Source organism: Falco cherrug, chromosome 4, assembly GCF_023634085.1.
Source record: "Falco cherrug isolate bFalChe1 chromosome 4, bFalChe1.pri, whole genome shotgun sequence".
Taxonomy (NCBI): domain Eukaryota; kingdom Metazoa; phylum Chordata; class Aves; order Falconiformes; family Falconidae; genus Falco; species Falco cherrug.
Window position 1 is genome coordinate 45,548,307 of NC_073700.1, and position 27,055 is coordinate 45,575,361.

At 46.7% G+C, this 27,055-nt stretch overlaps 2 protein-coding genes across 2 annotated transcripts; one reads left to right on the forward strand and one right to left on the reverse strand.

Moving 5' to 3' along the window:
- Positions 1-1,112: 1,112 nt before the first annotated feature.
- Positions 1,113-3,132, forward strand: RPL36 (ribosomal protein L36). The gene is made up of 3 exons (XM_055708366.1): positions 1,113-1,334; positions 2,275-2,409; positions 3,003-3,132. Exons 1-3 carry the CDS (start codon positions 1,242-1,244, stop codon positions 3,090-3,092), a joined length of 318 nt encoding a protein of 105 aa, XP_055564341.1. The 5' UTR covers positions 1,113-1,241; the 3' UTR covers positions 3,093-3,132.
- Positions 3,133-4,152: 1,020 nt separating this feature from the next.
- Positions 4,153-26,003, reverse strand: LONP1 (lon peptidase 1, mitochondrial). Its single transcript, XM_055708365.1, has 18 exons — positions 25,604-26,003; positions 23,541-23,629; positions 22,812-22,931; positions 19,959-20,187; positions 19,331-19,392; positions 18,613-18,742; positions 18,143-18,226; positions 16,851-17,071; positions 15,098-15,236; positions 12,811-12,989; positions 11,667-11,754; positions 10,114-10,236; positions 9,234-9,350; positions 8,811-8,951; positions 8,560-8,725; positions 7,335-7,543; positions 5,870-6,034; positions 4,153-4,480 (listed from the first exon to the last, which is right to left on the reverse strand). The coding sequence occupies exons 1-18, from the start codon at positions 25,976-25,978 to the stop codon at positions 4,316-4,318; spliced, it is 2,802 nt and encodes a 933-aa protein (XP_055564340.1). The 5' UTR covers positions 25,979-26,003; the 3' UTR covers positions 4,153-4,315.
- Positions 26,004-27,055: the final 1,052 nt, after the last annotated feature.

A 27,055-nucleotide genomic window follows, 5' to 3' on the forward strand; every position in this document is an offset into this window, starting at 1 on the left:
AGTTTTCTTTAGTAAAGATGACGTCAAACTTGGGTTGATTTTAAAGGTGCAGATAACAAATTTAGCATTCCTATTTTTTTTTTTTTTTTGCTTGACTTTCAGGAATGTTAGAATGGAGCAGACTGGGGGTTCCTTTTGTCTGTATAGGACAGTCACCTTCACCCTGCAAATGTCTGTCCACCTCCTGAGGAGAAAAGCGTTAGAGCTAGACCTGTTTCGTGATCTATGGGATGAATATTCCTCACTGCTTGAATTTGGGCCATGAGCCAGATGACAGAATTGATCAAGACTTTGTGTGTTAGTTGGGACAGCTGCCCTGGTGCTGCAGGAATGAGTCCCGCAAGGCCTAGTTCTATACTGACAGCAAGATGCAAAATTCTGTAATTTGTTGAAAATTTCAGTATTTTCCATTAGTTTTATATTTTCAATGCAATATTTTCAACTTTAAGAAATTAAATGGAATTGTCCTTGAACATGGAAAACAGTTCTTTGGGCTGAACTGTTCACCTCGGTTCTTTGGCAGGGATGGATGTGTCCCGACAGAACAATCCCATCTCTTCCATTCCAGCAAAATATCACCTGTTCCTTTCACCAGGCCCATTGCACACGGCCGATCCCAGCCGCGCAACACGCAGGCTGTAGTTCTGGCAGCAATGGCGGCGGGAGTGTGGCCTGGCCCAGGGCTGGCCTGGCCCGTGGCAGTGGCTGCTCCCGGCCTGGCGCGGGGCCGGTTTGGGCCACCGGGCCCGTTCAACGCCCATGCCCGCCCGCGCGTCGTGTCCGTGGGGCTGCGCAAGGCAAATGGCTCCGGCACCCGGCCTGTGCGAGCCGGGGTGGGCCGAGGCCCGGCTGGGCCTGGGCCGGGTGCGAGGCCTCCCACCGCACCGCTCCCGCTCTGGCCCGGTCCCTGCCCTCCGGTACCGACCCCGAGGCCCCGCCGGGCCCCTCCCGTGTCGCTGGGGGCGCCGCCGGCCGGGGGCGCCGCGTAAGGGCTCCCCGCGGGGTCGCGGCCTCCGGGCCCTGCAGGCACCGCCCGCCCCGCAGGGGCCGCCCTCCCCGCCCGCCTCTATGGTCACGGCGGGAGATAGAGCGCCCCGGGCCCCGCGCCGGAAGGGGCCCTGTCCCAGCCTTCCGTGCGCGCTCCTCCTTTCCGGCGCCATCGCGGAGTGGCTGGGGAGGGCTGTACCCCGCGTCCATCCGCGTCCATCGGCGGCGGCACCGAGCGCTCGCTGCCCGCAGCCATGGCCATCCGCTACCCCATGGCCGTGGGCCTCAACAAGGGCTACAAGGTGACGAAGAACGTGTCCAAGCCCAGGCAGTGCCGCCGGCGCGGGGTGAGTGCGAGGCGGGCGGGGGTCGGGGCGGGGGAGCTGCGCTGCCGCTCGGTTCCTTCTCAGCTCGCTGCGGGGAAGCGGGTGTGGGGCGGGGGCCACTTGCTGTCGGCCCCTTCACCGTCCGGCCGCCGGGCTGAAGCGGGGGCGCCGGCTGCCCGGGGCGGGGGGTGCCGGCAGCAGCAGTGGGGCCTGAGCGCGTCGTTCCGGTGGGCCGCGGGCCTGGCCCTCGGGGTGCGGGGGTGCTGAGCACCGCAGCGGCCGGCACCGGCAGCAAACCCGCGGGCAGCTCAGCGTCTTATGCGTCGGGGGTTTGGGTGGTGGAAAGTGTTTGATCGGTGAGGTCGGGTGCGGGGTGAAACGGCGGGGGGTGGGAGAACGCAGCAGAGCAGCCTGCGATGGAAGAACAAGATAAATGCAGTTCAACCCCGGCTTAAACTTAATTAGCAGTGAAATTGCAAATAGGCTACGACTTCTGCAGCCCCTCCTAGGCTGCTTTTCGGGGTGAGTGCAGGCGGCACCCACCAACCTGCCCACCACTGTTGGGAGTTAAGCAGGTTCAGTGAGTGTGTTAACATGAGATCGGCGCAGTGCGCATCTTTTATCCCACGGATTCAGTGCTGCATTCAGATGGGGTGGTTGAGATGTGTAGTAACGCAAACCTTCCGTAGCTAACGGTCCTGCTTTCTCTAAAAACCGTAGTGCGTGCAAAGGTGCAAAATACCCAGCGCTGTGTCTGAAATGAAAAGAGATGGGCACATTGGGCTCGCTGCTGCGTAGTGCTGCCAGAGGATTGTACTTCCCTGGGACGTGCTATAGCATAAGCGGGTTTTGGGGCCTTAGCCCAGAGGTTGCCCAGCCCATTGTGGTCTGGTCTGAGTAAACTCGCAGTTGGATTCATTGTGATCCATGTGTTCTTTCCCCGCCTTTCCCTCTCCTCTAGCGCCTGACCAAACACACCAAGTTTGTGCGAGACATGATCAGGGAAGTCTGTGGCTTCGCACCCTATGAGAGACGTGCTATGGAATTGCTGAAAGTTTCCAAAGATAAACGTGCTCTGAAGTTCATTAAGAAACGGGTAGGTCAACCTGACATCCTGGTGAGGATGGCAAAAACTCGGCTATACTTAATTTTTTGCTTTCTGCCCTTCCCTAAGGATGTTTTGCTGCTTAATTCATTCTCTTACTTTGTCAGTTGTGTGGGAAGCTACTGGTCCAAGGGAGTGGAGGGAATGCCCCTTGGGTTGGGGGGGGAGAGCGGGAGTGGATGTAAAGGCACTTTGCTAAGAAGGCCCAGAGCTACAGGACTCTGGACGTGCCTTGCTCTTTTTGCATTATTAAAATCTGGCGTGGGGGAAGAGGAAAGCAGCACCATGGAGGCTGAGTCCCATTAACTGGATGATTTGAAGTGGTGTTCATTGAGGGCAGCTATGAGCTGAAAGCAACTTCTGCCTTGTCCCACATAATTGAGTAGAAGTACTACTGAGGTGCAATGGCAAGTAGTTTCTGGCTGGCGAGTTAAAGCAGATGGAGTTTGAGCCCATGTTTCCCAGGACTTTACCATCCTGCCTGCTTTTTGAGTGAAGCAGTTGTCAGTGAATGCCTGGAGCAGCCAGAAGTGTCCTCTGTTCTCCGCTGGGATGAATGCTGACTGCTGCTCTCTCCCCTGCAGGTTGGCACTCACATCCGGGCCAAGCGAAAGCGGGAAGAACTCAGTAACGTCCTGGCAGCCATGAGGAAAGCTGCTGCAAAGAAGGATTGAGTTGTACAGCCTGTAACTCAATAAAGTCCTTTCCCACACACGCAGTGTAGTAACTGTTGATGGTGCATCTGCCTCAGCCTGTGAGAACAGGGTGCTCCTGGGGATGCCGAGGGACTCAGGATGCTGACAAGGCTCTCTTCTGCCACAATCCAGACCTTGCATTGCTGTTTTATTTTGCCTGCAGCTGGACATGGTGATACTGGAGTTACTTGTACTGGTCTGTGATAGATTCTGGAGGGGGAAGCCTCCTCCCTGACACCTTGCGGAGCTGGCCTTTCTCAGGCTGTGGATGGCTCTGCAGTAGCTAAAGCTGTGACACCTGCCACCTCACAGTCTGGCTCCAGACCTAGGTGGTGGCAGGAGAGAAGTCGGTGGATGAAATTTGCTGTTGAAAATAGCAGCAACATGGCAGCCATTCCCCAGGGCGCTTCTGTTCCTTGGTGCAGCTTTTCTTGCTTATGCATTTCCCCTTGTACCCTCCCTTTATGCCCTACTGTCTGCTGTGTTAGCAACTCGGGAGGAAGAATTACACTTGGTGAGAGCTGAATTTCAGCAGGATCATTCTTCATTCTTAAGGGCTACCTTGCTGTGAGAGGACAAGTGCTGTTCTTCCTGCACAAAGAAATATATTTCAACTAGGCTTCATGTAACTACTCTCACCCTTTTCAAATTCAGTTTTTCTAGCATTCACTGTAAAAACAATACTCAAGTTCTCTGGCCCAAGCCTATATTTATTGATCTACAACAGTCCTGCTAAGACATTTAATTACTTTCTTCACTCAGGGAACATAACACAGCTGCTGCAGTGGCAAAGACAGTCTATGGTGTGGTGCAGTGCTAACTGCTGGTACTGAGCACGTTGATCTTTTGTCCAGGCCTGCTCGCTCCTTAAGCCTGGAGTAGTGATTTAATCTGGAGAACCATGTCCCTTGGCAGCTATACGTGTGTCCTAGAATTTCAGAGTCTTCCCTCCAGCCTATCACAGGCTTATAATGAGCCTAGTCCTTAGGCAAAATGTCAATTTTATTTGAAATACTTAATGTGGCTCATAATTCAGTAGTAAAGAGGGAGAAATACTTTATTCTAGCAAAGCCGTAATTCATTTTGGCAGCTGCGCAGCAGCAATAGCTCCATGTCCCACTTCAAGATTGCCCCTCGGTCACCCCATTTCTGGGCAGGGGCTGAGCATTTGGGGACAGACCACCTTCCAGCCACGTTGAACATCATCCTCCAGTGGCATCCAGCTTTGAAAATGCTATATCAAATACCTCTTTGTAGTGCTCAACAAAATGCACTTCTAGTCCTTCTGTAATGAATCCAGCAAGGTCATAATAATCCTTTTTATTCTCCGATGGCAGAATGATGCAGTTAACGCCTGCTCTCTTGGCCTGTGGGGAAAAGTTACATGGTCTGTTCAGACCTAGAAATCCATCAATCCACTAGAAACACACTCCCCCCTTTGCAGAAAGCAAGAACTGTTATTGAGGTGCACGACTGGGCTTCGCTCTGTTCTTTGGAGAGCAGCAAGGGCATTACTTAACAGATGTCATCACTAGGGATGGATTGTGGTTGAGATCTCCCCAAGCCCCCAAAACACACAGTCTCCAGTCCCACCTTCTCAGCTGCAGGGACAGCTGAAGGGGAGGTATTTTAGTAAGACTATATCAGCACACTGAGGGATTGTTTAGAACAATTCATACTATTTTACAGAGTTTTAGAAGTCTGTTCCAACTATAAACCCTAGAATCAAAAGAAGAATTAGACGCAGCGTATCAGACATTAATAGGTGCGACCCAGAGCACCATTCTACAGAACCTTTTGATACGGACATTGCACTGGAAGGAGACAGAAAGTGGGGCCAGCTCATCCAGTGGCAGGTTGTACCCACTCAATTTATCCTGCATTTATCTATGCGGCCACTCATCAGCACCACAGGCGTCCCTATCACATGTTTGTCCTCTGTAATGACTACCACAAAACAAAATGCAAAATAACCTATTTTAAAGTACATGAGGAAAAGGAATCATGTTGCACAAGGCCGTAACCCAGACAGATTTAGGGACAGAACGCTGATGTGAAGCCCCAGCTCGACAGGCTACTGGAAGAGCTAATACCATTCTCGAGACAAAAAAACATGTGATGCAAGGCTGATGTAGGCTGGAGCTGTGCAGATGAAAAGTATGGAAAGAAATTCAATGCTTGGAAAAGAGTTCTGAAAACTGCAAAGGGTTAAAACCAAAAATGCAAGCACCACTATAAATCTAGTATTTGCAAGAGCGCTTCAGAGAACTCTGTCTTTATGGCTTACTGAAAAAAGGAAAAAAAAAGGATTAAGTAACTTGGTTATGATGTACAAAGAAACTTCACAGGGGAAAATGCAAGACACTAGAAGTAAGTTCCTTCTGTCTAAACCAGAAAAAATGCAGGGATATCGACATGAAATTTTAAGTCAGACCCAGCACAGCTTATTGGACCATACCAGTCTGTGACAGACAGCTTTAACAGCCATATAGATGATCCCTTCCACCCTTAATTACACCAGCCTAGTAACAAGAAACACAGATGCTCTGGCACAAAGCCTGGGGTTCCACCTCCCTCCTCTCAGCTAGAGACACAGGCAAGTGTCCCTGTTCCCCCAGCAGGCTTCTCCACAGCAACCCTGGCTCACCACCTCCCCCACCCCAGGAGCGATCGCTGTGGTTGTCCCAGTCACCGCTGAGCCCAGGCCAGGGCTCTCTCCCACAGATGATGCATGGAGACAAGAGAAGAGCTCTTACCGCAATAGTCTTCTCCTTGATTCCACCAACAGGAAGAATTTTTCCAGTTAATGACACCTCTCCCGTCATCGCCACGTTCTGCCTCACCGGGCAATTCATGGCCAGCGATAGCAAAGCTGTTACTATAGTACACCCTGCACTTGGTCCATCTTTTGGTGTTGCTCCCTGTTTAAAAAAACAACACCCATAAACCTCCAGCCTTTAGCTCATTTAGAGTAGCAAAGCCCAACATCATCTTTATCATTGCTGTTTTAACATGGCCCCAATTTCACGGGGTTCCACAAAGGTTTTTGCAAAAGTGTCACTGATGGGATCCTGCTATTTGAATTGGCTGACCTACTAACAACTGCGTCAGTCCTCACCTTATTCATGAGGAACAATCCATGAGTCTACAGTCTGGGTTCTGGCCTGATGCTACCACAATACTCATTGGGCTCAGAACTTTGAATATGCAACATGAGCAAAAAACAGAGCATGAGCGCTTTGAAGCTTTTTGTTGACCTAAGCCAACCATAAGAACAAGTAACAGAGGTCAGCATCACAAAGGAAGAGAACATCAAGAGTCACAAAATAGTGGAGGACAACACTGAAAATCATTCAAGTCAGAAAAGATCATTCCGTTTAGAAAGCCCAACAAAATCCAGACCTAAACTAGCAACAGTCCAGATTTATCTGAGATCAAACAGATTGTTGAGGTAAGAGCAGAAGAAATGAACGCTTGAGAGGGAGTAGAGGCAGAGATAGTGCCTGTTGTTTTCTGATTCTCCAGGAAAGGAGCACAGAGGTAACTACCAAGTACCTGGACAGACACAGAGCAAGCTGCAACAAGGGGACTGTGGACTAGGTTAAAGTATGCAATAGTTCAGAAGCAAAGCATGGGCACAATCATAATACAAAACCTGTCTTCAGTAAAGCACCTGCCCAAAGCGTGTTACACAGTGTGTGAGCCCTTCTGAGCATTGCAGGGATTTATTTTCAGAAGCAGACACCGGAAAAATGCAACCACTGACATTATATGGACTAGAAGCCATGGCACAGAGACCATGGGTAGTATTTGCAATTATGTGTGAATGACCCAAAGCCTTTATGAAGGCGTGGTAACACAGAGACCTGAACTTTGGTTTCCTTGTAGCTGCTGCATACAAGCTTTTATCCAGATCACTCATCTCTATGCCATGGTTTCTCTACCTCACAACAGGGCCCACAGCTACAACAAGTCTAGGGTTCCTTACAGTATTATCCAAGCCCCTGTATTCTCACCACGTGCTTGCTGCAGAAAGGAACACAAACACAGCTCATAAGAATGCTTTCACAGGGTCCTGAGGAAAATGTCTTCTTTTCTAGGTTTTACTGCTGCAAGAGGGCATTCTGCACAACATACGGACAAAGTACTTCCAGCTTCATGTCTAGGGGAGCAAACCAGCCTAGCTGCCATGCGTGCTCTGTGAATTCTGCATCAGTTTACCTCTGGCACATGCAAGTGGATATGGGAAGACATGAGAAAGTCATTGCTGGGGTCCTTCTGCATCAGAAAGGCTCTCGCAAATGTGTAAGCTATTCTGGCACTCTCTTTCATTACATCTCCCAGTTGCCCTGTGACTTCAAGGGACCCATCCTTGTTCTCCTTGTCTTTGGGTCGCCTCAGGGACGTTTCAACAAACAGAGTGGAACCTCCTAAGAAAGAAAAAGGAAAACAACATCCTGAGGAAAGTTAAAGGAAAAATCGAACCACAAGGTTTTGGTGATGCAGGAGCAATGTCAGGAATTTGGAACTAGGGCTCTCTGATGAGACACTAGCGCTTGGGTAAAAAGCGGCTGAGAACTGTTCTCCAAATCTCTTCAGGAAGGCTAGCTAGAAATCTCAACAGCACTGCACCAAAAGCCTCCTTTCATTGCTTCTTTGGACTTCACACTCCATCAACATAGACACAACCCCTATTTCCTGGAAATAACCAGTTCTTGTAACTGTTTCAGGCTCTTTGTAGCCAAAAAGTAACAGGAGCTCATAGCACAATACACTTCTGGCCAGTTCAGCTTCCCAGCGTCAGATACCGCTTCACCTTCTCCACCATACTGATAATTTCCCTCTGAACTACTTCAATTCCACCCAAGGTCAGTTAGAGTATGCAGGAGTCGTATCCTTTGCTGTGTGCTGTATTTCCACACTGCAGTGCACATAGGCCCCCAAGTTACTAGGGGCATAATCCAGTGGATGGCAACTAGCCAACTGCACCCACCCTGACAGTGTGCTAGAATACCTGTATCTGCTCTTGCCACTGAAAGCCAAAATCAGCAGTGCAACACCACTGAAAAGATCTGGCATGCCTCAGCTGTGCCTTGAAGTCAGAATGGCACCTCCTGCTTTTAAGGAAGCAGAGGAGGTCTTGTGCTCTCTGGAAAGGCTTGTGGTTTTAGTCACTGCTGTTCCTAATGTATGTGGTTCGTATGGGATGTGGAGCATAAATATGCTACCCTGAAGCTAAAATGAGCCTGGGTGGGGAAGTAAGCAAGGGTCCCTTCTTCAGGGAAGAAGTAGTCAGGATCTAAAGGGCCACAGAAGTTAAATTTTACTGGTGCCAGTAGAATAACTTCACTGGACTCAGTAGGGAAAATTCAGTTTGACTATCCCATTCAATTTTTGAAAATGTTACAGAAATGTAGACATGAACCCAGAAGTCATTTTGTCTCACCCATAGCTGTCCAGGCCAGACCCATCACCACGCCTGGAGGAGTGGTTTCATACATGCGATCCACAGTGAAGATGGGCTTTCCCACAAAGTCCTGCAGGTTTTCAGGTGTTACTTGAACCATCTCTGCTTCTCCACTCACAATTTTATAGGCAGATTTCCTCAATACCTGAGTGAGACAGTCATTTGTTTCTGTAGAAAAAGCTGCGAAGGCTGAAGCACAGTGGTCACAGTTCCACAGAACTTTCCCTCACCTTTTCTACTTGTTTCTGCAGATTCCTGACCCCGCTCTCTCTGCAGTACTGCTTGATGAGAACAGTCAGGACATCCGATGTGATTTTGGCTTTGTTTTCATCCAAGCCACACAGAACTCGTGCTTGAGGGACCAAGTACCTCTGAAAGAAATAATCCCCCATGTCCTTCTGTTAGTGTTTGTGACAAAAGCCTGGTGGTTCCAATTCACCCAGCTTCATTCCGCTATTAGCTCAATGCCATTTTCTGGAGTTCACAGCCTGTAGAACACCGCAGTTGAAGTAACTGGGTGTTCAGATCAGAGGAACTCCATCAAAAATGCCATGTGCCTAATTTTTTTTGGAAACAGCTGGATGTAAGCTGGAATCTGCCAAAACCGTTTTATCAGAGAGAACTCACAGTGCATCATCAGTGGTTTCTCTTACCTCTGCAATTGCAAGTTTCTCTTCTGCTACGTATCCTGATACATTGATCACTTCCATTCTATCCCGCAGTGGCTCTGGAATGGTTTCCGTTACGTTGGCAGTACAAATAAAAAGTACCTGGAAGTATTACAAGTTCCTATTAACATTTTCATTAACCTGCTGCTTTAGTCCAAGCAATAGTTCCTTGGTTCTGCGTTTCCCTGTCTGAAGGGCTGCAGCAGGATTACCTTCTCTGTGGAATCTAGTTTTTATTACAGGAAAAGTTCTGGATTTTAGAACTATGTAGTAGGGCATTCCCTACCCCCAAAGCAAATGTTCAGAAATACACACAGCACAAACTGGGAAATCGTAATGGTCTGATATGGAGCAGGAAGCTATTTGCCTGGGAAGACCTAGATCTCACTTTAAATTATTTCTACCTTCTATGAAGTTATCACAGAAGTGACAAAATTATGTATACGTATTTTTAATCCATCACCTCTGCAATTAATGTAAGCCATACAAAAATGCAATAGTGGGCAAAGACGACCAATTTCAAAAGCCTAAGAGCAGCATGAGGCCATATCACTTGACAGCAACTCTGCCAGTCACTACATGGAAGAAAAACTCCTGCTTTTTCTAGCCAAGACCACGTATCTTTGTGTCCATAGCTCTACATGGAGCTGAGACTATAGGACATATGGTGGTGATTGTATTAACCTTAATTACACTTTGGTTAAAGCCAGCTCCTGAAGAGACAGCCCTATACCACTCACGTCTCAATCCCATCTGGCTGACTTTCCAACTGGCTCAAACGTCAGCATCTTTTCAACAGGAAATCCCTGCACTGATACACGTTCATACATTCCAGCTCTACAATCTCTGCAGAAGACAGAAATACCTTTGATAAATCCACAGGAACGTCAAGGTAATGATCCAAGAAATTAGAGTTCTGTTCTGGGTCCAACAGCTCCAGAAGGGCTGAGGATGGATCCCCTTGATATCCTCTTCCAATTTTATCCACCTATGGGAGAAAAACTTCAGATGTTCCAAGAAGTTTCTCACCACAGTAAATTCTTATGCAGGTTCTTTCAAAGCTGCATCTGAAAATCTTCATGTGTTTGTTCATAAACAGCCACTCCCAGTCTACCGGTTTTCTGTGCATTCACCCAAGTCCCTGCTATCCTACTGCATGAGCATGACATACCTGACAAGACACAGGAATTTAACAGTGTTGTAGAGAAGCACTATGAAACCTCAGGGACTGTGCATACAAACAAAAGCCAGTGCATTGTCATGGATTAGTGGGCTACTACTCATTAAGCTAAGCTATAGTCACAGACCACAATATTTATTCCACAGTGGGATGACTACAGGGTGCTAGTTTATACCATTTCCCGACTACGTAAGCTAAGACACTCCTTGCTCTGCCCAGGGTGCAAAGTCCTATACACAGCCACGCATCACAGCCCAGCCAGTGACCTTTGCTGCTTTCACAGAATCATAGGCTGATTGAGGCTGGTAGGGACTTCTCAAAGTCACCTTGTCCAACCCCACTGCTCAAGCTGGGCCACCTAGAGCCGGCTGCCCAGGACCACATCCAAGGTTGTTGTTTCTTTCAACATCACTCATGTCCTCAGAAGGAGGGATCACAACAGGGCCACTCTCCACAGCTTTTTCTCCCTAAAGAGTAGTATTAACTAGACAGGCATAATGCAACTTGCTCCTACAGCCAACGCAAGGCTCCTCACCACCACCATTTATGCACCATAACCTAAAGGTTTTCACTACCCTTCAAATCAAGATACTCGTTGGTTACATTACACTGCAACTCATTACCCAGTTTCTTGGTCCCCCATACCATTCCCAAGACACCTGCTGCTGTTTTTTCCAAGGCACGGCACACAAGGAGGCTAGAGAGACCTTTAGTCCGTTCTGAACCTGCTATTATATCCTGTCCTTATCTGCTTTTCTACAAAGCAGTAGGTTGGTAGCCCTGACTCATTTATTCTCAAATTGGACCACAAATTGACTGTAAGCACTGCACCTTATTCCTTACAGTTTTGCTTTAGATCTGCTGAGAGACTCACTCTTTCTAATAATCACATCGGCAATAGTGGTTTTGTGCACAATGTTGTACCTACACCTAGGTAGGGAATGTGAAAGCTACTGAAGCCTCTGAGTATCCAGCCAGCTCCATCAGGATCCTCGCGATCCAAACAGCTGCAATTTAATGAGAAGGGCACAACTGAAACACTAACGTTGGAGTCTGTTATAAGAAGAGAAAACGAAGAGTCTAAGAAGTCACCCAAAGAACTTGAGAGCCCAGCCTCATTTAAATAAAAAACCCCCACAACCCTGGGTTTTTTAAGAGTCACTGCTTCACCTTTCCTATTGGGGTCAAGAACTGATGTATGTTTTTAAGAGCAAAAACTAGAAGACCAGATACATCACCTCATCAATCAGTATAAGTGGATTCTCTGTCTTGGTCTTCTTCAGACACTGGATGATTTTTCCTGGCATTGCTCCAACATACGTCCTCCTGTTTTACCAGAGACTGTATTTAGGGAACCATTGTAAAGTACAGCACACATCACACAACACAGCATGCAACTAGTCTGTCTCTAGTAGAGATCAGATGTGAATTTTGGCAGAGTACTCCTGGACTGCAGTTTTTATCTTTAGTTTTAACCATTTTATATTAGAGGGAAACAAAGAAGTAAGGCTGAGAACAAGAGATTTCTGAATAGTGACTTCTTGGTTTGGGGGTAAAGGAATGTTAGAAAAGGGAATACTTCATTCCCTCACTTGATAGGGACAAAAAAGGAAGATCAGTGTAAATCAAAAGATACTCTGAAGGAACAAACTACTAACAGCAAAACACAGTCTTTCTGCTAGAGGGAACTGGCATCCAGGAACATACAGAAGCAGAGCAAGAGGGTAACAACAGAGTGAATGCCAAGAGACACAGAGTCGAGAACATCCTGAAAAGTATGTCAAATATTTCTCTCAGCTTCTGTATCATAAAGGGCAGGACCTCACAGGTTCCATTCACACTGTAGAACAACTCTCACTTGTTTGAAAACACTGTAGTTTTGGGTGTACGTGGAAGGAAAATAAACCTGTGTCAGGGTTGGATCTACTGATTTTTGTATTCACATCTTCTTGTTCTCCCCATGAATATTCTTGTTCCCAAGCTTTCCTCATGCAGCACCTCCCTCCTGATTATTCAGAAACGAAGTCTGTCAGACCTGAACATGTGCATGACCTGGTAAAACTGTCACTGTTCTCTAGTGCTGGCATTTATAGACAGACACGAATTAGCATTTGGTACCAGTCCAATGCTTCTGGGTAGCTCAGACAACTTTTCAATGATGTCCCACAAGCCTACACAAGTACAGGGAGTACTGCAAGTACTGCACTTCAGAGACATGAAGACGATTATGTTCCAGACTCCGCCCTTTGCTATCAACTCCTGTCAGCAAGGGCTGGCAGAAGAGGGATGAAAATTACACACATCGGCAACCTCAGTCAGGCTCCTATTCTGACAATGTTAGTAAAAACTGCTGGATAGAGAAACTGCTCAAGTTACACTGACCTGTGTCCTTTTATTTCTGCTACATCAGTCATCCCTCCAACACTGAAGCGGAAGTACTCTCTGTTTAGGGCTCTGGCAATGGAGCGGGCAATGCTTGTTTTGCCAACCCCAGGGGGGCCATAAAAACACAGGATCTTCCCCTGGGTGGATCCTCGCAGCTGACTGACTGCTATAAATTCCTGCAGAACAGATGAAGCACCAGTAGTAAACAGAGGGCAAGTGCAGCAACACCAAAACATATTTGCTATCAGACCAAGCAATGATTACAAAATAAGCATCATACACAAAACGGGTCCTCAAAGGAGTTGGGGAGGGCAAGGGGAGAAGCTAAGGATACCGGTGCACCTCTTCTCTCTCTGGTTATTTACACATTTGGTTGTCCCTGGGTTTTGTGCTCTGTACTCATCTCACCGGGAGAAGCAGTCTCTCTCTTCTCTGTCTTCGAGTGGGAAGACTTCTAGTTCTCCTCCCCTCTTCCCTAGTCTCACCTGAGTCTCTCAAACTACATGTGAACATCTCCTACTATACTACTACTTCTTTGCTAGGTGAAACTTGCATCTTTTCACGCTCCTATGCTAGGCAACCCTGAAATAACACTCAGCAGTTGAGAAATCAAACACATCACAGTTCAGATCTGAAGTCTCAACTGCTGATACGCTTACAGTGGATAAATCACTGTGCGAGCAGGCAGAGAGATGTGGCTCCCCTGTAACAGGCCAGCTATTTAGCAAAGCCTTGATTTCCTCTCCCTACAGCACTGAACTCCACAGCAATACTATACAAAGACAACAGCACCAATCTAAGTAGGGCTCACATCTGTGTAGATATTTCTCAGTACCTTAAAATCATCAACCTTGCTTGCACTGCTACAGCTAGGGAATCTCCTCTGCATGGAATGAATCACATCAATAATCAAAGCCACTGACCTGTATCATGCAACTCAAATCTATTTCTGTGTAAAGGCTGGGCCTAGTCAGTATGAGTAGTGCTGAACAAGCAACATAAGAGACTCACACTCCAAAGGGGTTATCTGCTTGCAAGTGTGCAACAACAGGCTTACCATAAACCATTCAAAATAATAAGTCAGATAGCAGCATTTAGTCACAGGCCTTGGGCACTACTAGGGAAAGAAGCCCCCTGTGGCTTGGTAGCAAAGAGGTACTTCACAACCTTTATCTTCTTCTAGAAGAGACTGGAGCAAAGCAATTTAATAAAAGCAAAATCCCAGCATGCCTAAGAATTTACTATTCATTATATAGATGATATTGTACTGTTAACTTAGGAGATGCCTGTATGGCTTCTGTGCACATCAATTACTGAGGTGGCTTAAGTACCATCAGCACTGTCCCCAAGGTAGCACAAAGCTCTGCTATATACAACACGAGGGAACGGTAAGAGAAACAGCCTCACTACACACTGGGGAAGGAAACGGCCAAGCCGAAGGCTAGCTACACTCAAAGGCTTCACCAAACCAAAGCTCTCACTGCGATTCGTTAATGCAAAGTCAGGATCTGCACCTGTCCCCCCTCTGCTGGGCACCTTCACTCACTTGCCCAGCATGACACAAACCCTGCCAGCAGTGGGATTGTCTTTCACTGCTTGAATGTGTTGGCTGGCTACACAGAGGAGCCTATTACTGTCCCCTGGGAAGGAAGGCAGCTCCCACAGCAAGTTGCTGAAGTTGTTGCAAGCTGCTGCAAGTATCTGCTCTTACCTAAAACAGCTTCCCTAACCACAGCAAGCACAGGCAAGGAAAAAGTGACAGATTTCTGGAAAAAGGCAACACTGAAAACCACCCTGTCTGCTTATTATGAGGGTTGTATTGCACAGACCGTAAACTCTTCAGTATCCAGTGCGACTCTGGGGATAGGTAAAGGTTGTGAGGAAAACACACATCTTAGCTAACTTCTCCCCCTCTTAGTTTTAGAGTTATGAGTAGAAGTACAGCGTGTTTTGGAAAGGCAGTAGCTTTGCCAGTCAAGTGGAACCAGTTTAACAGTGTCTGAACAAACCGATTAAAATCCAGAGACTGCTTCCCTTGGACACTTACTTGCTCAGCATTCAGCAGCAAAACAGCATATTGCAATTCAAAATCAGAATATGACCTTCATTGCCACAAGTAATTAAACATTAACTGATCACCAGAATACTCTGTTCTTTTATGTAGTTTTCTGTTTCATCCATGAATTAACACAAATTCAATGGAGAGCTGCAATCTGAAACACATCCAAAATGTCTGATGCTAAGCAGAGCGTAAAATGGGACACACTGCCTATTCCTGCCTTACCAGAATTCGCTTCTTGACATCATCCATTCCATAATGATCCTCCTCCAGAACTGCTCGGGCTCTGGTCAGCTCCAGGTTCTCCTCACTACACTTACCCCACGGGATGGATGTCAGCCAGTCCAAGTAGTTCCGTGTAACACTGACAGAAACACACAAGTGAGAGTGATTTCACAACAACCAGCTCATGGCTTCCTCCACTGCCTTCCAAAATAACCTCATCCAGAACAAGTGGGATATAAACTACTTATGGAAGGCAGACTACGAAAAGAGCACCATCATCTGGGTAGTCATTGCTAACCTTCCACTGTGGTCTTCATTCCCTTGTCTCTTCCACCCCCTCCCCCCCTAAATCAAAGCTTTTTTTGGCAGCTTTTGCTTTCCTGAGACAAAGAACCTTCAATGCACTATGCAAAGACCTAGATTTCTGCACATAAACTCCCTGTATGATTTTTTGGGGTGGGGCTGGTTCCTGTCTGAAGGTCAGGATTGTTTGTAAACTCCAGATTACTGTCAACTGTTTGGATCAAGTCACAAAAAGATAGAAAACCAGTTTTCTCCATCTCCCCAGTGGACCAAGACAATGTAATGAAGAAAGGTTCCTAGCTCAGAAGCAAGGAAAAACAGCTGGAGGTACAACAGGACAGAGAAAGATTTAAGGCTGAGAGATAAGAATGTTAATGTGGAAGCTAATGGTAGAGATCATCAGTTTAAACAGACTGCTATTGAGGAGAACACAAGTGTGTAAAAGCAGCATGCATCTGTTCTAAAACTCCACACACTCAGATCTGGGATTCAAATGTACAGCAAGGGCTGCAAGATGCAGTAAATATTACTCTTATTTAAATATTACTATTGTGTGCAGTCACAAACACAGGGAAGTGCAGCCTCCCCATGCTTGCCTGGCTGGTCCCAAGATTTACTCTACGGAAAGTGACACACCAACAGAGCCTTGGCGTTTTTCTCCAAGTACTTCCTTCGCAAACTTGCTATCCCTGTTACTACTCTAAGGGAAAGGCAAAAGTACTATGCTAGCTGTGAAGGCCAGGGTGTCTTTCCTAGCCTCCTCCCTCCACTTCCCAGTACATGACTATCAAGAAGATGTTTCTCATCCAAATGACACACCTGCCCTCAACACACAGTCTTTTACTGCACAAAAGATACTTTGTTTTAGAAGCAAAGACCCAAAACGTTAAAGTGCTGATGAGTAGTATACTGACTGGTGTATGGTATAGCGCGCTCCGCCTCTGAACAGACAAGAAGTGTTCACAGCAAGCTCAGTTTCTGACAATCCGCATTGGATTATGTGGTAAAAGCTATTCACTCCTTTGCAGTTCCAACCCTGCCCCAACACTTCAGGGACCACCTGAGGCAGCTCTGCCAATGTCACGTGTTAACAGCTAGCTTCTCTGCTCTCACATCTAATGAAAACACCCAAGTACCAGACAAGAGCCAAAATTAATGGCTGAAGGAATCACTGCACATTTCATGAGGGGAAACAAACTGCACGGTTCATATCCACAGAATTACGCTGCAAGAGAAAACCTAAAACGATCAAAAGAGGTAATCGACTGTAAAACACAGGAGATCTAGAGAACAATCCTATAGCTAGGATGTGATCATATGCTGCATTCAGGGAAAACAATTATGACAAAAGAGGAAAGAAACTCTTAAGGTAAAAGCTTCACAGAATTGTATTGATTTCTCTCACTCTCCCAGCTAACCCTGACAGCAGAGGACGCAGGCATGCACTCACTTGAATTCTGAGGAGTGATTATCCAGCAAGCCCAACTTGTTCAACTCTTCATCAATCACATCCATGACATGCTTTGGCACTACCAGCTCCTTTAGTCGCTCACGGAATTTCTCTTCTATAGCATCCTTGTCCTCTTTTTCCAGACCCAGCTCTTTCTTAATGATTTTCAATTGCTCTTGGAGAAGATATTTGCGATGTGTTTGCTTGATCTTCTCCTCAACCTAGACAAAGCAACAGATACAGTAACCATTTCAGTTTTGGTACAACCCGTCAAACATCAAATGCTTCCAAATGCTTCTCAGTTACGACCTTCTCAGCAACTGAAAATATGACTTGGAAATCATTTGCAGCATGTCCTAATGTAAAAAGTAACTCTATGACATACTCCAACTCCCTCCACCTCTCGGTGGCCTCCACCGACCATGGTTCAGTACTTCAGTGTTTTGTTTATGCTGAGGAGACCAAAAGCTGGGCAGAGTAAGCCACCAAATAAAGGGGAATAACCACTTCTCTTGACCTGCTGTCTACACAACCGCAAATAGAGCCCAGTACGCAGTCGGCCCTCCTTGCCACAAGGACAGGCTGCTAATTCATGGTCAGCTTCCCGTACATCGGGGCCTCAAGGTCCTTTTCTGCAAAGCTATTTTCTAACCAGCTGGCACCCAGCCTGTCCTGTTGCACAGCATTATTTCAACCCAGGTGTGGGACTATGGATTTCTCTTTGCTGAACTGCAGGATGTTCCTACTGCCCCCCATTCACATGAATTTTAAAAGCCCCAATTATTGGGAGTTAATAAACCCAGGAACTTTTGACTCAGTATACACAAATTGTACTTCATATATTCAGTTACCATTTTGATGCAGGTATCAAATTCTGATTAAAATTTACAGCAGTGAGGAACTACTGCAGTTCATAGTGGTTAGCAGAGAGTCTTTTAAAATAACATTGCACTACTTACACTATTATGTGCTATATACAGTATTATGCTGTATATTTTTACACAGATGCTTGGTAAACTGCAGGCCTCCAGGATTTGCCTGCTTGCATGAAATTACAACTTGGACACAACTTAACAGCAGATGCCATAGCCTCACATCTTGTTGCTTTTACAATATGCATGAAAAAAACCAATTTCTAACAGAAAAGAATATAAAATCTTAACTCTAAATTAACCTCCCTTTAGAATGCGTACTATTGCCTTGCTTTAAAATTCTTCGCTGGCCGTGCTAACCATCACAATGGTGGACATGATACAAATACATACAAGGTATGTGTTACTTGAAAAACTCACCTCCCTTCCAAGACGCTGCTGAAGTTTGCTCAGCTCATATTCCTTCTTGAGAAGGGAAAGGGCTTTGTAAAGCCGTTTGGGAATCTGGAAAAGATAGGCACAAAATGAATTTTCAGACACAATACTCTTATCAACTCCCAGTGAGAAAGAGAGAATAAAAAGCTCCAACAGGTTGTCTGGGAGAACTCTCCAGCACTGTAGGTGTGGAGACAAACTGTGTAGTGATTCCACAGCACACAACCAATGCGCGAAAGAAAATTATTTGCTACCAAAGATATAGCGCATCACAGCCTCTTTCCCTTAAGGCAATATAACTTACTATATCCTTCAACAGGAACTTAGTCACTGATATTAACATCTCATCAAACATACCACTGAAGTCTCTGTACTGAGGCTGGTAAAGAAACTATGACATAACAGACATACTTTTGATTCAGTTAGCATAGCTTCAGTCAAAAGCTTCATCTTACACTGGTTTCTTCCAAGATGTCTTGAAGTTCGTGTGACTCTGCCCCTGTTAGCGCTGCACCCATGTCACTCAGATAGATAGGGTTATCTACCACACGCTGTCCTGCCTGCATCATCTGAAGTACGGACTCTCTGAAAAAATGGTAATAAAACCCAAAACACTTTGTAAAATTTTACATTCATAAGGAAGTATCCTTACAGAGCTATTTATTTGCTACAGAAGAGTAAAGGCATGAAACAGCTCAGTTTCATAGAAAAATAACTCATTTTGTAAAAATCTGACTAAGCCAATACGCAGTATCAAACACATAAATCACTCAATAAAGGGAAAGGTCACCAATATATAAACCCAAATGTATGAAATGTTCTCTTAACAGTTACTTAAAAATTTTGTGTGCCAGTATGCCAAGACTTACTATGCTCATGTTACATGGATCAGACAACGATACTTATTGCAGTGAGCTTCACTCAGACCCAGATCACCTGCCACAGGTCTTATCATCCTACCTCGTATTGAAGTTTCACATCAGGTTTTCAAAACTTGCCCTGTTTCCCGCAACCGATGATAAAAGCTCACATCCCACAACAAAAGACTAGGTGACAATTCAGCAAATATCTCTTCTTCATTACAGCAAAAGGACAAGTGCAATAGAAAATCACAGCGTACTCCAGCCTGAGAACACGCTGTTCTCAGAGTAGGGCAGCATGGGGAAGACATACCTGTACAAGGGGTTCAAGGCAATGATGTCCCGGATTGTTTTGACAATTTCTGCAGTAAGCGCCTATAAACACAATAAAACTTCAATCAACAAAAAGACTGGAAAAGGACAGACAAGGCCTCAGTACAACTATGACACTTCCCAACCCCTCCAACACAGGAGCACAGAAATACAGCCCCTGGCCACCCGCTGCAGCGGTGCGCTGCAATGGTACTTGGTGTCAGGGCAGTTATTCCTCCTGGGAGGAAGGAAAGGCAAGAAGGGCTATAGGCTGGCTTTCTGCACGCACGAAACTTAAACTGGTTTTTGGCCAGAAGATATGATCAGGTTGACCACTCAAGTCACCTCAGAGCAAAGACTCGGTTTGATAGAGGATATTACAAAGATTTAAGCACAGCCCAACCTCTTTGTTCAGCAACTTTCTGAAGTGACCAGTTCTAAGGAATTGAGCTGTTGTAATAAAAAATTAATTATTTTCATACAATCCCCTACTAGAGTGACTGTGAGGAAGAGGAACTGGTTTCTGAAGCCTGAAATTGGATCTTGATTTTAGAACTCTTCCTTTTAAGCAAGAAACGTAGATGCAACACTACAGGACAAAACCAGGCTTGTATGAATAATTCACTCACTTTAACCTCTTCTGTGATCTGAAAATCTTCATGAACCACATTCTCTACTTCTACCATGAGAACTTCCTGAGATGAAGTAGCTACAGGATCCAGTACCACTTCCACAGCTTGGTCCTTTGCTCCAGGCTCTTCTTCAGCCTCTTTCTTAGAGCGCTTCTGTTTCCTTCTAATTTTCTGTTTGTTCTCAGGCTCCTCTGGCTCAACCTCTAGTTGCTTGTTTATACGAATCCTGAAAGCCCAAAGAAACCACCTACAATCAATACCCCTCTGTTATAACATGTTTTCAGCTCTTCTGCATGAAAGAGTCTAAGCTGTATTTTGAGTAAACTAAAATTTCAAACTTTGACAAAGGTGACTGACTGTATGTGTTTTGACAAGATTTAGCTTTTAGTTCATTTTGTCAAAATAAGGCTTGATTTAGTAAAACAGTAATAATCAAGCAGTAGATACCGACAGGACTCCCTACGTAAATTTACAGTAAGTTGTCATACAAAAAAATTAACTGACCACAGAATTAACTTATTGGTGTGTGAATGAGACGCCAAGGACAGCTGACAGCGCCTTTATCATAAATTGTGTTAGCTTCATCCAGCTGCAGAACCACAAAACCCGATTTCTAATGATTACAATAAAAATAATCCAAATAACATTGGTGAACATACACATGCACACAAGATATTTTCTTCAGTATCACAGACTGACTTCTCAGCGACAAGCTGCAGCACAGGAACAGAACTGTTAAAAAGGCATCATTGTTACTATGTCTGCTCAAGAGTTACTTTCCCTAGCTACATGAGCCAACAAATCTGATGTGGACCCATACCCTCTTCTTGTCTCTCTTGAAAAGCAAGTTCCCTGCTTCAATTTAATTCTGAATATAATGTTTCGTGTTTTCAGTCTTCTGATTCTCAACAATCAGTCTGTCTGCTTTAAACCACATCTGCTGCATTATCTACTGTAGTGCTAAATATTACATACCATGTGTATAATGGACCTTTAAGTCATTCCATGTCCAGACATTTGAAATTTTAGTCTATTACACAAAGAGATTTCCTAGATTATGATCTTGAAAGAGATCAAACCCACAATATATTCCACAACAAAGTTAATTGAGTATTAATCCCGCAAAGGGACAGGCTAGATCACATGGCATAATCACCTTCCAAAAAATTAGCTTCCCTGTTACTGCTCTTAAACTTCTGAATTTTGCCTGCTTTGCATACAACTTCACATTGGACGTTTTTAATATGGATTATGACCTACAGTTCTCCAGAAAGGGATCAAAATCTTACCCTCTCCACTCGCTTAAAAGGTTTCCCCACCAAAGATGAGTGCTAGACAAACACTCAGGAACTGCAACAGCCTTTGACAAAGTTGTCCTACTAGTCTGTGAACACAGAGTCCAGAAAAACCCTTGCGGTGTAACAGACTCCCAGCTCACGGGAGAACTGCCATTAAACGCAGGGTGTAAGTCTTATTTTCCATGTGATTTCCTTTAAAAAGTAAGACCTCCTCAGCTACTCTGCCTGCCTGCCACTAGCAACTTCTGACTAACTTTGACTACTCTTGTCAACAGAATGGAGTCACAGAAAATTAAGTTCCAAAACATTTTCTGGACAGTGGGGCTGCTGGTGGGCAGAATCAGTTGCTGGGTAGAATGTCCCCTTGCAGGGCAACCCAAACAGTCTGGCAGCAGCCAGCTGGCCAGTCAGGGTGTAAATAGCTCTAGACTGACTACAGAAGCTGCTGCCCTGGCCCAGAAGGCACGCTAGAAGATGTACGGGGAGAGCTAAGGGAGGGATTTAGAAATGAGAGGATCCACGCTTGCAGGACACCACATTTCATTATTTTGGGCTGCTGACAAGAGTTTTCTCTTCTATATTTTTCCCTGTAAATGGAGGAAGCTTCTCAGATCGATATCCAGTGTGGTTCCTACAGACATAACTGACCAGTGGTGTCTCAATCAAATAAAGAACAATTCCCAACACCTTCCAAGTCATAGGGAATATTTCTATTCCAAGTAAACCAAAACCAATAGCTGCCTATGTCCAAAATCTAATCAAACAAGGTTGTGCGTTGATAATGCAGCAGAGGTCCAAGACTTCATTTGGAAAGATGCTGACCTGCAAACTCACGCAAATTCAGCTTTGAGAAGTAGTGCCCGTTCTTTGCTGTCCCGAACAAACGCAACTGAAGTAAAGTGAGTGGGACGAAAAAGCAATGCTTCAAAGCAAACCCCACCCTGAATCTGTCTCCCTCGCCATGTTTCTGTCCTTGTGCTTCCCTTTCTAATGGAAATTAATTATTCGACACTTTTAAACCCACAATTTTATACTCTCTTAGCTCAAAATACTTGGCACAAATAGCTAAACCTATACTCCCAACACTAATCCTATTTTCTTCAGTTCTAGGACAAGATTATGTAGACGACATAATTACAGTTCTGGACCACTTTTTTTCCCCTCTTTTTCCCCCCTTTTTTTTAATGCAAAAATATTGGCTTAAATTAGTTCCAGAGGATTTTTTTCACCATTGCTAAATTTTGCTGTGCTTGTCAAAGAAACTGCTAAACTTCAACTTAATGAATATTTGCTTGCATCACATTACAATTTATATGAGAATGATATGCTCTAGCTCTTCCTTTCTGTGGCTAATCTGTTGCATCTCTAACAGTACACAGAATACCGGGGCTGGAGCATCAGAGCACTATCAGGGTATGTTGTGGTAACAAAGCAAAAGCTTGCCGTATACAAGTTGTGCATGAAAATGCATGTATGTGGTGAACATTAAATAAAGGGATGTATCTATTTATAAAGAAGTCTGGTGAGATGCAGTGGAAGTACAAGTAATCACCTTCGGTGTCCCATGACTATCATACGCAACTTGTCTCCAAGGTCCTGCATTTCATGAATCTGTACAAAGGTTCCCATCTGGTAGATTTCATTCAGATCCTCCACCACATCAGATTCATTGCTATTAAGGAAAAAAAATTGGAGTAGATACTCAGAATCTTGAGAAAGCAGGCAAGATTAAAAAAGAAAGAATAATCACTGGTTGCAGAACTTTAAACAGGATTCAGGAGCAAAGACATTTAATTTTATCCTCACTGTAACCACCATGTAGCCCCGTTCCAAATCACTCAACTACGTGGATGGTTCACTCCCCTCCCAAATAATAGCAGCCTTTTCACAGAATAGTAGAATGGTTTGGGTTGGACAGAACCTTAAAGACCATCTCGTCCCAACCCCCTGCCACGGGCAGGAACACCTCCACCAGCCCAGGCTGCTCCAAGCCCCATCACACCTGGCCTTGAACACTCTCAGGGACGGGGCACCCATAGCTGCTCTGGGCAGCCTGTGCCAGTGCCTCGCCACCCTCACAGGGAAGCAAGACCCAAACTCCTAGCAGTGCTGGCGGTGGCAATGAAAACTGTCAGAGTAAGAGGATGGTCTGAGCCTATACACAATTTCTCTAACACTATCCAAGGCTGTGAATTTCAGATCATAGCTTTTATATAAATGCAGTCTAGTTGTGGAAATAGCTATTTTTAAATTTTTCAAAAGCGCCAGAGAAATGACTTACTTGTCATCCTTTTTAAGGAAAACACCAGCATAAGGCTGGGCAAGACGAACCTTCCTCCTCAGCAGCTCAACCAGCTTCTTATTTTTTACCTAGGATAACAATACGTATGAAATCAGAAGTGGATTTTCTGTAAGCTTTGCACCCTCAGTGTAAGGCCAGGCATAGTGAAACCCTATGACTGAATTATGAAGTCTAATCTCAGATTCTTCTAGTCTTGCCCACATTAGGGGACAGGGGATGTTGAAGAGTATTAGAGAAACATGAAATCTAAGTATTTAAAACAAGTCACCAAGTACACAGGACAAGCTCAAAGGCAGCGGAAGAAACCAGGCCTAATCGGTTACGAGCAAGAGGCTTCTCATTCACTTGAAGACGACTTTCTAAAAGCTTCTGTTGCTATCACTGTTCCCTTCCCCTTCCATACCTGTATGTTCCAGCTGTCCACTCCTACTGGAGGGCTACTCCAATCTTCCCCATCAACTGCCTGAATTCTTCTCACCCACCTAGCTTAAACAGTCTTCTCCAAAGCCCCCTAATTTCAATTTCTCTCCTACACCCACCAGCCTACCCAAGTCCCTGCTTTGAGACCCAGCCAGTATTCCTATTTTACTTTCTTACGCCTCTCTGCTCTCTGGATGCCACACATCTGTCCCTGGCAGATCTCCCAGCGCCACTGTAGTTGTTATCCCAGCAGGCTGAAGCCTCAGTGACCAAGAAAATACCTCCTTGTGAATTGTGCTGTTGCATAAAGTCACAGTGCCGACCACTGAGTGTTTTTTCAAAGTGATGGACATAAGCTGCAGTGCTCAGTGCTCTGGACAATAATCACCGTGGTCTGGACAGAGCAGCATAAGCAATACCACTGCTGTTGACCTATTTTAAATTTGGCATACCTATTTTAATTTTGTACAATATCTAGGAAAACTATTCTTGCCAGTGCCACAGACATTAACAGAAAGAAGAACATTCATAATGCCATATTCACTGTAGAGACTTCACGTTGTCAGGAAATAAATGTCAACACAATGAATTTGTGGTGTAAGAGACAGTATTTAACAATTATCTTAATATAAGACACTGGTGACCTATGCATTGAAATTAATGACTTGTAAATAAAGGTGTCACATGATTCCGTGCCTAAAGATCATAATAATATATAATCTTCTCCTTCCCCCAACACATCTATAAAGACACTAAAAGTTGCACATATTAGATTTGGACACGCAGAAAATCGCTACAGTAGGAATAACATTATGATAAATAACACTACAGGAACAGGGAAATATTGATTCTTGTTAACTCCAAAATTGGATTGGTAAAATGTTAGCAAGGTGCAAAAATATGAGTGCTTGTTCCAGAACAGTTGCGTTTCAGGAGGAAAAAGTATTTCTGGGCCTGAAAGCTCAAGTGATGTATCAAAGATCGAGTTGAAGGCTCTTCAAAATACATGGGAGGTGAAGAGGAGAAAGGTCACACTCTGATGTTGTGAGTTGTGAGACCACCAGCGCCCAGCACCCAGCACCCTCTCCCAGAGGAGCTTCCCCTCGCAGCTCAGTCCCTGCCTGGGCAGCTGCTGCTCGGGGCACGGCCAGGCTTGTGCAGCCAGACCACGGGCACCTTCACTCAGCCCCCGGCAATGGGACACGGCGGGATGGCAGCGGGGCGGCGGCGGGATGGCAGCGGGGCGGCGACTCGGGAAGAGGAGCTGCGCCGGCCACCGGGCAGATCTCCCAGCACCACCACAGCTGTTATCCCAGCAGGCTGAAGCTGCTTTCAACTTCACGGGGAGCAGCGCGACCGCCTGACGCAACACTCCTGAAACCCAAAGCCCGCACCCATCCCCAAAGAACCACGATTCCCGTGCGGGCAGGCGATGTAGCTGGGAATACACAAGAAGCAGCAGAGGGCGGCCCTGAGGGGAGCAGCGGCCCGGCCCTGCCGGAGCCTGAGGGGAGGCTCAGCGCGGCCCCGGCCGGCCGCCCCCAGGCCCGGGGCCGCCGTGTCCCTCAGGGTCCTCGGCCAAGGCCCCGCGCACCCCGCCGCCAGCCCCGGGCTCCCCTCACCTCGATGATCTTGATGAAGCGCGGGAAGACGGGGTTACGCGTCACGGCGATGAGAGGGACGTTGGGGAAATGCTCCGGGACGAGCAGCGGCGCCAGCGCCGTCATGACCGGCCCTGCCCCGCCCGCCTCCGCCCCGCCGCCGCCGTCCTCGCCGCCGCCGCCACCGCCGCCGCCGCCCTCCTGCGGGTCGCCCCCCGCCAGACCGCCGGCGCTGCGCTGCTGCCATGGCGGGCCAGTGCTGAAGGCGAGGCGGGCCGGCGGCGCGGAGCCCAGCGGAGCCGCGGAGGAGGCTGCCGGCAGGAGGCGGCGCCGCGCGGGCCCCAGCAACGCCGGCCGCCAGCGCCCGCACAGCCGCAAGCAGCGGGCGGCCGCCATGCTGCCGGTGCGCGCCCACCGCCCCTTCCGCCGCCCGCCCCGCCCCCCCCGCCCCCCCGCCCCCCCGCCCCGCGCAGGCGCCGCGAGCCCCGGGCCGGGCGGCGCGTGGCAGCGCGCACGTCTTCCCGCGCTCCACTGAGGGGATTCCTCGCCGGCGCCGCTGGGCCTCAGTCCCGGGCGGCGGCAGGGCGGCGGGGCCCGATGCGGGGAGCGGACAGGGAGCGGGGAAAGGGGGGTTAGGCGGGGGGGTCCCGTGGGTGCGCCTTTGGCCGCTGCCCCGGCCTTTTCCTCCGCGCCAAGCCCTCAGTGCTCTCCTGGAGCTGGTTGCCCGGGACGGCTTGTGATACCTCATGGAGACCGCTCAGCCTTTCTGGGCACGCGGTGCCAGGCACCCTCTCCGTAAAAAAGCCTTGTGTTACGACAGAAGCTCCCGTGATGGGGTTTGTGCCCTTTGCCTTTTGTCCTGTCACCGGGCACCATTGAAAAGAGCTAGGCCCCATTGCCTTTACACCCTCCTGTTCTGCGGAATTAAACTCAATAACTCTGGATAGGTTATAAAGCAGGTATATTTACCTCACTGGCGGGCATCAGGGTGGATAATTCCAAAAGCACCTGCTGCCCCGCCTTCTTTACATTCATACATATTCAATAGATACCTGAGAATAGGTCGAGTTAGGATAGGGTTAGGATAATTAGGCCACTGAGAAGTCATTTAACATAAGTTCCCTCCCATTTGTGCTTGCAGCACTGTGTCCTGGTGGGGGTCGTGGGGGTCGTTGAGGATGAAGGCTTGAGTCTCCCTTGCTCTGAAGTTTTCACCACCTCCCTTCACACAGACTCAGTCGTGTCTTGAGTTTCTTCCAAACCATAAAACAAGACAACCAGTTTTCCACTTTCAAGACACTGATGTTCGCATACTGGTGTCTTCCTAGCAGTACACAGAGCATCCCAGTTCCACCTTGTCAGCACAAAGGGCCCCAGGACCTTGCTTAATTTACAGTTACGCTGTGAAGCTCCTTGTAGAATTACATTGTCAAGCTCCTCTTTGTACATACAATGAGAGTTTTAATTGTTCTA

Excerpts from the sequence above, each read along its gene's own strand:
- LONP1 (XM_055708365.1), bottom strand. The coding sequence starts at position 25,978 with ATGGCGGCCGCCCGCTGCTTGCGGCTGTGCGGGCGCTGGCGGCCGGCG. Across the intron at positions 10,237-11,666 it reads CACTTATACTGATTGATGAG|GTGGATAAAATTGGAAGAGG; the intron begins GTGATGTATCTG and ends TTTCTCCCATAG. Across the intron at positions 8,952-9,233 it reads AGAAACTTGCAATTGCAGAG|AGGTACTTGGTCCCTCAAGC; the intron begins GTAAGAGAAACC and ends TATTTCTTTCAG.
- RPL36 (XM_055708366.1), top strand. The coding sequence starts at position 1,242 with ATGGCCATCCGCTACCCCATGGCCGTGGGCCTCAACAAGGGCTACAAG. Across the intron at positions 1,335-2,274 it reads GGCAGTGCCGCCGGCGCGGG|CGCCTGACCAAACACACCAA; the intron begins GTGAGTGCGAGG and ends CCTCTCCTCTAG. Across the intron at positions 2,410-3,002 it reads TGAAGTTCATTAAGAAACGG|GTTGGCACTCACATCCGGGC; the intron begins GTAGGTCAACCT and ends TCTCCCCTGCAG.